The 12,751-nt window shown below is 37.1% G+C and overlaps 1 protein-coding gene across 7 annotated transcripts in view; it reads right to left on the bottom strand.

Moving 5' to 3' along the window:
- The window catches only part of LOC139141766 (alpha-taxilin-like), a 30,086-nt gene extending 18,726 nt beyond the window's left edge, over window positions 1–11,360 (bottom strand). For 4 of the 7 annotated variants that reach the window (XM_070711411.1, XM_070711412.1, XM_070711413.1 and 1 more), the window contains exons 1-5: window positions 11,236–11,360; window positions 7,251–7,319; window positions 5,774–5,842; window positions 1,662–1,742; window positions 254–328 (exon numbers count right to left, since the gene is read on the bottom strand). In XM_070711411.1, the coding sequence (XP_070567512.1) occupies window positions 254–328; window positions 1,662–1,742; window positions 5,774–5,842; window positions 7,251–7,319; window positions 11,236–11,298 (357 nt within the window). In that variant the 5' untranslated portion in view covers window positions 11,299–11,360. The remainder of the gene's footprint in view (window positions 1–253; window positions 329–1,661; window positions 1,743–5,773; window positions 5,843–7,250; window positions 7,320–11,235) is intronic. The other 3 variants (XM_070711414.1, XM_070711416.1, XM_070711417.1) reach the window with 1 other exon arrangement.
- Window positions 11,361–12,751: the final 1,391 nt, after the last annotated feature.

The raw sequence follows: 12,751 nt of genomic DNA, 5'->3' as shown, positions 1-12,751 counted from the left end.
TAGTTGGTGTTAGAAGAAGCATTTGGATACAGAACATAAATCAGTCAGATTCCTAGATCTAACTCTCGCATAGCGGTAAAATGCACACAGACTATCCAAAAACATCAGTTTTCCAGCCATAACATCTATGTGTGTAGGTATATAAAGGATTATGTATGACTTACAGCATTAAAAACTTATTTTTACTGATGTTTGTCAGGACAGAATGTGTACATTAGATTTATAAATCTTCAATGTAATAAATAAAATTCACCATGTCTTTGTTCATATCCATTATTATTTCAGAGATTTCGACAGGTTCTTCAACTAGCATTCTGGATTCAACTGGCTACAATAACAGAAAATGCACACAGTATACATACAAAACGAAACAATTTAAAGCCATAAAACACAAAACATGAAGATAATCTGCAAGCAGTTTGCAAGGAGGCTTTGAAGGAAGCTATCTGAAAGAAAATATTCTACCTGGATCATTGCAATGACAGAATTCAGGGGGAAAAAAGATTTCATTTCTGGATTTAAATGTTAGGTTTAGGTACAACGACAATCTGACATACCTGTTGTGTACATGCACATAACAACCACACAAGGAAGTTAGTGAGATTGTATGTAATGTTAATACTCAATGATAATTTGCAGGGAAATCACTGGGGTCAACTCTTATATAAAATAAACATTGTAACTGGTAGTAAGGAACATCAAAGCATTGATTTTAAACCATTATTGACAAGCTTTTTTATTGAAATTTTCCTTTCTAGCAAAGAAAATTAATGTAACGAGAAGTAATTTACTGGTGATAGCGGATATATGAAGTTGACAGGTATAAATTAGGATTTATCGTTTTGGGGAGGCATCCAGAGAAATGAAAAACCTGGGTCAAACTTAAAAGATGCTTTTCTCAGGAGAAACATATCCATTACTTTAGGAACATTGTGTTGATGGTTTTGTATGTGCAATACACAAAATCGGGGTGTGAAACTCAAAGGGAAAGATCTGGAATTGAAAATCACTTTACAACATCACAAGCTATATGATGGTGATTACTGTAAACCTACTTCTCAGATTGGTGTTCATAGATTGTACACAGGGATGTGGTCAACACAGTAATAGTGACAGTGAAAGCAGTCCACAATGACAGTGAAAGCAGTCTATAATGACAGTGAAAGCAGTCCACAATGACAGTGAAAGCAGTCCACAATGACAGTGAAAGCAGTCCACAATGACAGTGAAAGCAGTCCACAATGACAGTGAAAGCAGTCCACAATGACAGTGAAAGCAGTCCACAATGACAGTGAAAGCAGTCCACAATGACAGTGAAAGCAGTTCACAGTGAAAGCATGAAAGCAGTTCACAGTGACAGTGAAAGCAGTCCACAATGGACAGTGGAAAGCAGTCCACAATGACAGTGAAAGCAGTCCACAATGACGGTGAAAGCAGTCCACAATGATGGTGAAAGCAGTCCACAATGACAGTGAAAGCAGTCTATAATGACAGTGAAAGCAGTCCACAATGACAGTGAAAGCAGTCCACAATGACAGTGAAAGCAGTCCACAATGACAGTGAAAGCAGTCCACAATGACAGTGAAAGCAGTTCACAGTGAAAGCATGCAAAAGAAGGTGCAGTGCAGTTTCCCAATAATTGACAACAGCACACAAGTTACCATAGAGAGTTCTTTTTGAAATTCCAGCAAGATATCTGAAACTTTGTTAATGTCTCTTGTCATTTCTTCAGATGCAATTTGCTAGACAGTGTAGTGGATGGAAGGAATGGTGTTTAGAAAATCATTGAGAGAGTAAAGACATAAGAAAAGTTACGCATCTACAATGTTTGATGTCAGCTGTGTGATTTTCTAGTATACATTGTCAGGTATAACAAATCTCAAGCACACTACATATCAGTACTGTCAGGTATATACAGTGAAAAGATACACTGCAATGTTTTCTACGATTAGTGTAATTACAGAGGTATTGGCAGAATCTCCACACATTCCATTCTTAGACTAAGACCATGTGAGTTATCTCTGATGCCACGTTGAATTTGAATAGATTTATTTCCTGCACACTGATTCACATGCATAAATACACCTATTGTAGATCTCAAAAAATAGAAATGTGTTTCTAGTCTGGGACATTTGGCAAAATCAATGCGATTTCCCTCCAAGCCAACTACTTTGGGCATGAGAGAGATAAATGTAACTTATTTTTAAAGGCGGAGCCTCCCTTTAAAAGGACGCGAAACTATGGCGGCGTTCATTGTGTTAGTGGACACCAAACAGGCAACACATGGGCACACGCTCCAGAAAATGCCACTTTTTAGTTTTCCCCGGCCGCAAAAACGCAGACAGACTGCCAAGCAGTCAGCGCAAAGTTGCTGCCGATCGAACTCTGTGGTTATATTCAAAGTCTAACGCGACTGGAAGACAATTTTTTAGGAAATTCGAGCGTTTGTGGTGGGGAATCAATGACCGTTGGCAATTTGAACCGACTGTCAATCAAACGCTTGTATAAACTCTGTTTGCAGGATTAGCAAAAGGTGACAAAAGGTTGAGATCAGTTTGTGTAATTAATGTTATAGAAATCAAACATCGTACTGGCCAAGTGTTTGACTGGGAGGAGAACTCCACTAATGTGAGAACCTGGGATTGAAAAGTGCGGCTTTAACTGACAGCAGAATGCAGTTTTCCTTTATTTAAGTTGTATATCGGTTGCTTATTTAGGAATAAATAATACAGTGAAGATAGTGATTTGGTACACACATCAAAGAAGAATAGAAACGACATACACATCTCACAGTGATGCAGACGATGACTGGATCTACTTTTGTTTTGGTTATACCAGTGTTTCCCCTGGGTTCCAAAATCTTGTAGCAAATTTGGCTAGAAGCCCTAAAAAATTATTCGCCAAACGAGATATTCAATTAGCCAAGCCGATACCACTGATCACAAATGACGTCATTTTCTTTCTCATTAATATGCAAAAATAAATATTTGGTCTGCATTTTCCGTAAGAATGACGGAAATAAACCCTGTTAGTGCTAGTATGGATACTAAAAGTAACACCAATTTATGGTTCAGATTACAAGGTGCCAACATCACCACGCATACAAAATAAAATTTGTCCGAATTTCAAGCGACACTTGTCCAAAGTTAGGCGTATGCAACTATATTTAGGTGCAGCCAACGAACAATGCACTTTTAAATGGGTCCTTACTATGATGAGATATATTGTGCATGACAAGTAATGTGAACTGATTAATTTTAAGTCCAGAGGGTAATTAATTAGCTGTTCATAATTTGCCCTCCCACAGAAAATTTTTCAACTTACCCTCCCGAACTCAAACTTCATTTTTACCCATTCCCCACTTATTTTTGCCTGTTTCCCCTCCCCACTGTGAATTTTTGAAGCTCCCGTGCCCTGTGGCAAAAAAACTTGCCAATTTCCCCTGCCCTCGAAACAATTCCCCTCAAAAAGTTTTTCGCCAAGCCCTGTCCCCAGGACAATCAACCGATATCCGCCCTGCCCTACAAAAAAGCTAAAATTTGCTCCCCTGCCACCTAAAACATGTCCCCTGCCCGAGCAAAATTAAAATTTCCCCTGCCCTCAAAAATTGCTCCTGGAATAGCTTTTCCGATGAATAGCTCCGTTGGCTGCACCTGTATATTCGATTCAGTAACAAACCTGAAATCGCTATCGTGCGATACTGTACATATCGCTACAGACATCGGCACCAAACCTGGTTCAGCATACTAGTTTTTTTCAAACGAATCAGATATCCATTATCGTAGCAGTTCGAAAGTAAAATACTCTCAGACTTGAGAATATGTGCATTTTTTTAGACTTCCAATACATTTGCTTTACGCTTGAAGTTTAGCAAGCGAAGCTCGGACAGCGCACAGCGTATCAATGGCGCTTGGGTCAGGGGTCATCATCAAAGACGTAAGTGTGTATTCACAGCCACTTGAATCATGCCATGGATCGCGGAAATCACGGATCATAAATCCAAATGTTCACGTCTATTATGTAAACAGAACCGTAAAATATCAAATATATACCATTTTGATATGGAGAAACACCTTTTTGTTTCACTGACGGTCAAGTTAAATGCTCAAATATCGCGACAAGACTTAGCGTATTTGCACGATGTGAATGCGGAACTGGCCGACTCAACGGACGAGCGAGCGCCTTCTCTGAAAGTCTGTATATACGATGTCACGTCACAATACACCACGGTCCGTGATACACTGAAAATTGCCGCGAATTTATATTTAAGGAAGCCAATTCACACAAGTTTCTAATGCCAGTAAAGGTATTTTCTTGTTGGCAGCAATACACCAGGAACATTTTCGCTATTCAAGTGTGCCTTTACTCGCTCTACGTTCTAAAAAATGCGCATGCGTATGCATGCCGCTACCTTCCTTTCCAAATTCACGGTCGACTTTCCTACATTGATCATAATCTTTCTTTCCATTTCATAGCTTTACTTGCACGTAGAATGTGTGTTGTAGGGTGGTTCCCCCATATTGGTGGAGCAGCCAAAGTCAAAAAGGAAAGTTTGCCGTTTTTGCTTAGTTTCACAGTCACTACGATCCTTCAGTGTTGACGATGACATGGCTGTCACTGCACGGAGTTATCACATATTGCGCGTAGTCAAACCCAAACTTCGCAACATTTTAGTCAACTGGTCATGATATACATGCGGTACTATTGATTTGTGAGTTATTTCGTTACAATTTATTCATAATGTATGTGTTACAAATAGGATCTCCTTACGCATAAGGTCGGGATGCAGGATGTAGAGAGATAAATCATGACGTCTCAAGTTGAATGCAGGACATCCATGTGCGCGCGGACAGACAAAGTGATGACGTCATAGTGCAATTTTCGATTCGCAAGTTTGGCTAACTTTTGCCAAAATCTTCTCGCCAAACGCTACTTTTTTCTCGCATTTGCGATTTGGCGAGCGGGCAGCGGAAACACATAATCATTGTAATATGGTTAGCTGTCAATGTATACTGTTGTTTGATGATGTATATGGACAAAAATACAGTACATAAAAATGTACAAAATGCAAGATCTGAAAAAGGTCTAAAAGCAAGAGTGTATGCATGCAAAGACACAGTGCTAAGGATAAAAGATTGCTGATGTTAATGTAGAAATAATTTTGAACATCACTGTATTCCTATCTTATGGCATAGGAACATCATTACATACAGTGACTCTCTTTGATGGCATTGTTTGATTTGTTTTCACTTGGAGAAGTTGAATCAATGATGAATTGTTCATTTCAGAGTATTCCAGGAAACAAAATGGTATTCTTTGCAAGTATTAAATTTATATTTATCACTAGCTTTCATATACACATACACAGGGGTCAGAATGGTCAGAATAGTGATGACAATTTAATACCATGACAATACAAAAACTCAGCTTTTGATTTGCAAAGACATCAATCAATTATCTGCCAACAGAGATAAACTGCAGCAACTCTAATATTACTTACTGTCTACACACCTCATCCATGTTAATTTCAACTTGTCAAATCATGTTATTTTCTCTATAGAAACACAACTTCAGATGCATTTAATGGTAGTACATAACACATCCTTGGATCTAATCAAGACATCATCAAGCCGAAACACATCTATGTGAACAACTTTTCAAAATCAAGATGCAGACTTTGCAATGATTAATTTAATTCAAACAATGTTAGATTATACCTTCATGCTGTTATTTCCTCAAACTGTACAATGCATAGAAAATTACAACATGTTACCAATCTTTTCTCAATGTCAACATAAATCTCTGATATTTTCCTTGGATCGATGACTGGTTTTGTAGCTGACTGAAGGAAAGCAAGGAAAGAGTAACACTTGTGACAAAGCATAACCTGGTACATCCATGTACTAGTGGACTTGGGATTCCCTATTCAGGTTTTTAACATTATCATCTTTGACCACAAAGTCTGCACCTCTTGCTAACCTGAATTGACAAGGTAGCTTAGAACAAGAAGATACTGGTAGGGATCAAAATCAAAAAATGCTATTCTAGGAACATTTTCACAAGTTTAGAGTAACTAAGCAGTTAATTTACAGCCAAAATTGAGTGTCTTGGTTGACATGAAGTTCACTGTGTCTACACAGTTGGTATCGATGTCAATTGTAATTACCTCTGACTTCTGTACATATAAACATAACTATATTTCACACCCATGCAATAATAACCAAAGCATCTGATAACATCTGCTGCACAGCATCATGCTTCACATCGTAATTACACTTATATGACAAATATGTATGTGGAATTATGATTGTGGCCACTGTACACATACATATAACTGTCAAGCCAACAACCTCATCGACAACTCTGAAATGACAGCTACTTTTGATCAAAGTTGTACAGCAAGAGTTTCGATTTCCTCTTTTGTTGTATTGTGGTATATGGAACGGCATGCATTCACAGACTGAACTAGTCAAATTTTCTAACGTTCTGATGTCAGATAAGCAATCCAAAGTTTGGTTATATCACGGTATACTTTAGCTGGTATTGTGAGGATATTGACAGGTAAATTTACAGGTGAGGCAAAAGTCAATATGAATTGCAATGCATTATAACTCACATATCCCATTTACAAAGCAGCTTCAAATACTACAGCTTAAAATGTGCAGATGTTGCCTTTGGTACAGATAGTGACTCACAAATTACTGGATCTAGTGATTTGTTCATATCTCTTGGGACTTTACGATGCATAATTACATGGCCTGATTTTTTCAAGTGAGATAGCTGGGTTTAATTTACTGTATGTGACAACTTTCGTGCCTCTTTTAGGCTCTAAATATAAGTTTGTATATTATGAAATATCATTTGGTTACCATACCAGTACATGAATCCTTCGTCAACCAAAGGGAAATGAAAGATATTTCTGATATAATTTGGGAAGTGATACAAAATGTAGGTGTTGACACCGAGGTTAACATTCTACTATTTGCATTGACGAATTACTTCCATACCACTGCTTTCATAGCAAAAGATTTAATTCATGGACTAAATGACAAAAATATTTCATTAACTTCAAGAATCCATAAAGGCAATGCCATGACCTGCCATGACCTTGTTTGTAACTGGGAACCTATATACATTGACCCAACTGCAACTCTTGCATGGTTCAGCCCTACAGTTTTCACTGATTAGCCTTGACCATAACACCTGAAACATGAGTTTGTGGCAGGATTGAAGGAGAACATGATACATACCTCAGGAGTTGAGTCATTGGTATCCATGGTAGTAATGTCAATGGTTTTCTCAGAGGTTTCAACAGACATCTAAAGGGGAAGAAAATACAGTATGCTAATGTTGTATCTTACAGTTTGTAAAGCAGGATATTCTATCAAATTTACAGATATTGCTTTTCCCTGACCAAACTGGGAAATCAAATGTTCACAATTCATATTTATTCATTTAAATACAAGAAAAAATGTTAAAATTTCTTCAAAATTTTATCATGGTGGTATTCTGACTTGATTTTGCAGATATCATCAAACCTTCAACTTATCATATCTTTGAATACTGGACAATAAGTAATTAACCCTGCCATTACTGACATCGGAAATTCCATAATTTTTTAAAGGATGGTTGGACCAGTACATTGAAACACTGAATTGACAGCCTTAAAAGTGATTATAAAATCTATTCTCACTCCTGCAACACTGAAAATATTACTAGTGACACTCTTCCCACAAAGCAGTTGCAGTTAACAACTGTCAAATCAAAGTTAATTACTTGTAAATTCAATATTTGATGAATTTGCAATTCAACCTATTTCCCACAAGTTCCATATGATTTGCTATATCATCTTCTCAGTCTCCATCAGAGTCAACTAAATGCAGACAATCATTTTAGAAACAACAAACTTACCCTCTGTTGTTTCTCAGAGTTTTCTGTTGTTTCAGGTAAAGAGGAACTTTTCAGAAAATAAGTTTGCCAAGTTGTCATATCAATCTTAGAAATTATTGGTTATCCTAATTTCTGTCATAAAAATACATGTATTGGAATTCTTAATCAGATCAGATGAGAATAGTTCAGAATGCTATGCAGTGATTTGATCCATTTTGATAAAATTATCAAAATGGATCAAATCACTGCACAGCATTCTGAACTATTCTTATCTGATCTAGAAAAAAATATCTGAAAAGGAAACATGAATATAAGACAAGTGCACACAGTACATGTATAGTCCACTGAGTCTGATTAAGAATTCCAATACATGTATTTTTATGACAGAAATCAGGATAACCAATAATTCTAAGATTGATATGACAACTTGGCAAACTTATTTTCTGAAAAGTTCCTCTTTACTTGAAACAATAGAAAACTCTCTGACTACTGATTGTTCCAACAACATCATAGGAATGGTTGCAAAATAGTTGTGTAAATGATTAAATTGTACATAGCAATTCAGTAATCTCATTGTTTGAAGCACTTGTACTATACTATACACTGTGTATGGCATTTCAAATGTGACGTGATTTACATTCAGCTTAATTGATTATTATACCTGGATATAACAAGCATACTACATCAGTGAAGTCAGTTTCATTGCTGTCATCAAAGCTAATTGTGTATTCACAGATTCAAAAGACAGACATATCAAGTAATACTAAACTGGCACATTAAAACTTCATGGAGAAGTTTTACCAAATAAAAGTCTTCAATGATACCACCTGATGGCTGTACTGCCTGTTCAACACAACATAACCTTACAACACAAAAATAATTACACCAATTCAAAATACAAGTGGCTGTCATATATAGTCAAACTACAGACAATTTTCACTTTAACTGAAAGAACTGATAGAAATATCCCTTCGAAGTGTGCTGAAACGACAAAAACAACAAATAACTTCTTTTATTATGGCGTTGAAACTGAAAGCAATTTCCAATTTATGACAGTTTATTGAGAGAGTATATTGAAATATAGAAATTTTGTACCCACAATACAATACTTAACTCAAGCAATTCAGCAACATTAGGATAATCAGCACTCATGCTCAGCAAACTTATAAATGAGCGCAAACAGACTTCAGTCACAGCTATATAGTGTTTTGAAGATGCATGTAAGATAGAAGTCACACTGTAGACAGAGAGATTGTCAAGAAAAGTTCAGTGTCATCATCACAACAAAAACCATGAGAAAAATAGGACTTTCCACTGTTCTGATGTAAAACTTTGATTGCCCGTCTGTAATTTGGAAATCATTTAAAGATTTGTCCCTCTGCAGAATGATTCATGCTATCATTGATGAGCATATCCAGCCGGTCAAAGACAAACAAAGATATAAATGTGCACTTATATGTGTTGTACTTGGTCCACAATTTGAAATCAATGACTTCAACACTCTTTTACCAGTCTGCCCTCTCAAAAGTTTACTCTTACTAAGCCCTTCACAAATATATCTCATTTAATTCTAAATCGCTGAGTACTCTTTGTAAGTTATCATGTCATATTGGTATCCTGCATGTACTGTCCTACATACAGGAAAATTGTAAAATTGCACAAAGCTTGGTTTTAATGGATTGAGCATTCAATGTCTAACTTTGAACAGTAAGATCTATTTCCATTCAGACACTTGAGTTGCTAGGTATCAAGTCATTACACTATGTGTTGTTACCAAACAGCAGATTTGACCTGCCATAACATGACATGTTTCAGTGCATGAAGTTTGTGAAAACTTTCAAAAAAATTTACACACAGGAAATATTCATTGAAACTCAAACTCTACACTTATGAAATTGAAACATTTTTAATCACAATCTACTATTGGAAAACCTATAGGACATTGAAAAATTTCTGATCACAATCTACTATTGCAAAACCAATAGGACAAATATAACATGACGGTGATGAACACTTGCTAAAACAAGAACAACTTACTGGTACAAAGGCCCTACTCAGTAAACTATCAAAGTTACAGCAGATGAGTTGTACTACAACAGATATCTACTGGTAGCTCATGGCTGGCATAACAATCATTTTTGTGAAAAGAATACAAAGTTCAAAAGGTTGGATTCATTTTCACTGTAGATGCTGCTTTTACAATTTTAAATCCAAACTTAAATGGACAGTTTTTATCCATAGACCCACTTTGTAGAAAAAACTTATTATACCTGATACTACTTGGGTTCTTACTTAGAACTGTAAGCAATGGAGAAAATTAAGCAAGGTCAAATATTTTGTCAGACTGAATCAGTGAATGAAAACTTTTAAACTGACCATAAACTCATCAACTGGAATGCAAGCACTATTAGTAAAATGTGCTGGAAATTACACAAAAATATTTGCATTTGTATTTCTAGCAATAGGTAATGAAGAAAGGTGTTTGAAGCTGTTTATGAACTTTTGGCTATACTAGTATTCCCGGTATGTTGGTACAGTTGTTGGTACCTTTGCTAATATTTGGCTCTATGCCAGAATCATGATCAAATACACTATTAACGGTATAGGTCAGGTCTTGTTGCTTTGAATCTCACCTATACAGTATAAAAATTAATGGAAATTTGCTACCACCACCCTGAGGTATATGACATCTCCATACCTCAGATGATTTAAAACAGGAATTTCCGACCAAATATCCGTTGTATTACTAGCAAATTGACATAAACTCACTCATAGTACATCATGTATCATAAGCGAAACAACCTTACATCAGAAATCGTATAAATCCTATTATTTACTCTGATAGACCACATTTCCTAGTGAGCACTCCAAACCACGATGATGACAACCACTTAGGTCAGGGCCAGTTTCCTAAATCATAACATATTTAAGATCGTATCTTGGATACTTTGGATTGTACAATTTTACGCTGGTGATTTAGCACGTGTGTTAATATATTTGAATTTTTCTAAAAAGTTTTGAACTCGTGATTGTACAACAGAACTCGGTTTCTTTGAAAGGCAGTTTCCCACAACACAACTTTTAAATTCCACAGAAATATCTCACGTAAAGTTGCCTCCAATTATGGGCATGACACTCTACGAAAGAACCGCCATTTTCAACTAATTTCCCAATGCATGTACGGCATTGCATAGCATGCACGGTAATATTAACGCACTTTGCGCGCGCCATTTCGTTATATGTAGCAAAAATGAAGCATTGAGTTCACAGACACGTAACACGATTAATGAATCTGCAAAAAGTCGATATGAGTTGCATGATTATGAAAATACGCTATACTAATACCTTGCAATCAGTTTCCATGTACGCAACTTTGTGATCTGTGTTGACCTTAGACTCTGCGGCCATGTTATGACGTCACAGCGTTTAGCGCCCTCTGGATAGCCAACGTACGAGGTACCAGCCTTTCTTTTCTGCCAACCCAATACAAAAAGAAGACATCAAAGACTCAGTTCTACCGTGGCCGAACACGACAAAGACCCTCTTCAGTTTGTAATTGCGTCGTTCTGTTTGAGCTGCGTCGTTCTGTTTTGACCTGCGCTCTTCAGTTTGTAATTGCGTTGTTCTGTTTGAGCTGCGGCGTCGTTCTGTTTCGACCTGCGCTCTTCAGTTTGTAATTGCGTCGTTCTGTTTGAGCTGCGTCGTTCTGTTTCGACCTGCGCTCTTCAGTTTGTAATTGCGTCGTTCTGTTTGAGCTGCGTCGTTCTGTTTCGACCTGCGCTCTTCAGTTTGTAATTGCGTCGTTCTGTTTGAGCTGCGTCGTTCTGTTTTGACCTGCGCTCTTCAGTTTGTAATTGCGTCGTTCTGTTTGAGCTGCGTCGTTCTGTTTTGACCTGCGCTCTTCAGTTTGTAATTGCGTCGTTCTGTTTGAGCTGCGTCGTTCTGTTTGACCTGCGCTCTTCAGTTTGTAATTGCGTCGTTCTGTTTGAGCTGCGTCGTTCTGTTTTGACCTGCGCTCTTCAGTTTGTAATTGCGTCGTTCTGTTTGAGCTGCGTCGTTCTGTTTTGACCTGCGCTCTTCAGTTTGTTATTGCGTCGTTCTGTTTGAGCTGCGTCGTTCTGTTTTGACCTACGTTCTTCAGTTTGTAATTGCGTCGTTCTGTTTGAACTGCATCGTTCTGGTTGATCTGTGCTCTTAAGTTTGTTTTCAGCATAACACGGAAGTACTGGAGTAAACATTTTGTAACAAACATTGAACGGTCACTTGGAGAATATGCAACTTGGCATGGGTGCCCGTGGAGTCATAGGTAGTAGAGGGAGAGCAACTCCACACATCGTTCACATATTGGTTGTTTGCGTTTAATGTATGGTGGTGTGTATTTTTTGTTTCACTGTCTTGTGTACAGAACAGAATAGGTACGGCGAGACAGCTGAATATGAATGTCAGTGCAGTCTGTACAATGGCAATTTAGGTACGGCGACAGCTAAATATGAATGTCAGTGCAGTCCGTACTCCAGAGTAGAGACACTGCGTACGACACTAACGCTATGTTTCGAAAGTTTGCCAGACTTTCTTTATCAATCGCCTCAAGTCAGGTTCAGTGGATAAATTTCGTGGTATATAAACGGCAGATTGTACGTATTCTTTCATTCTGGAAGCTAGGATGTCTAACTTTGTTCTATTGTGTTAAAGGTTGTGTTCGTATTGTGTTTACTAGACACACACACACACACACACACACACACACACACACATATATATATATATATATATATATATATATATATATATATATATATATATATATATATATATATATATATATATATATCGGAGTGTCTATTGCCACGCGCGTGGCAAT

The sequence above is a fragment of the Ptychodera flava genome, chromosome 10 (genome assembly GCF_041260155.1).
Source record: "Ptychodera flava strain L36383 chromosome 10, AS_Pfla_20210202, whole genome shotgun sequence".
Lineage (NCBI taxonomy): Eukaryota > Metazoa > Hemichordata > Enteropneusta > Ptychoderidae > Ptychodera > Ptychodera flava.
Note: the sequence above shows the minus strand (reverse complement) of the source record. Positions and strands in the feature narration are given on the sequence as shown.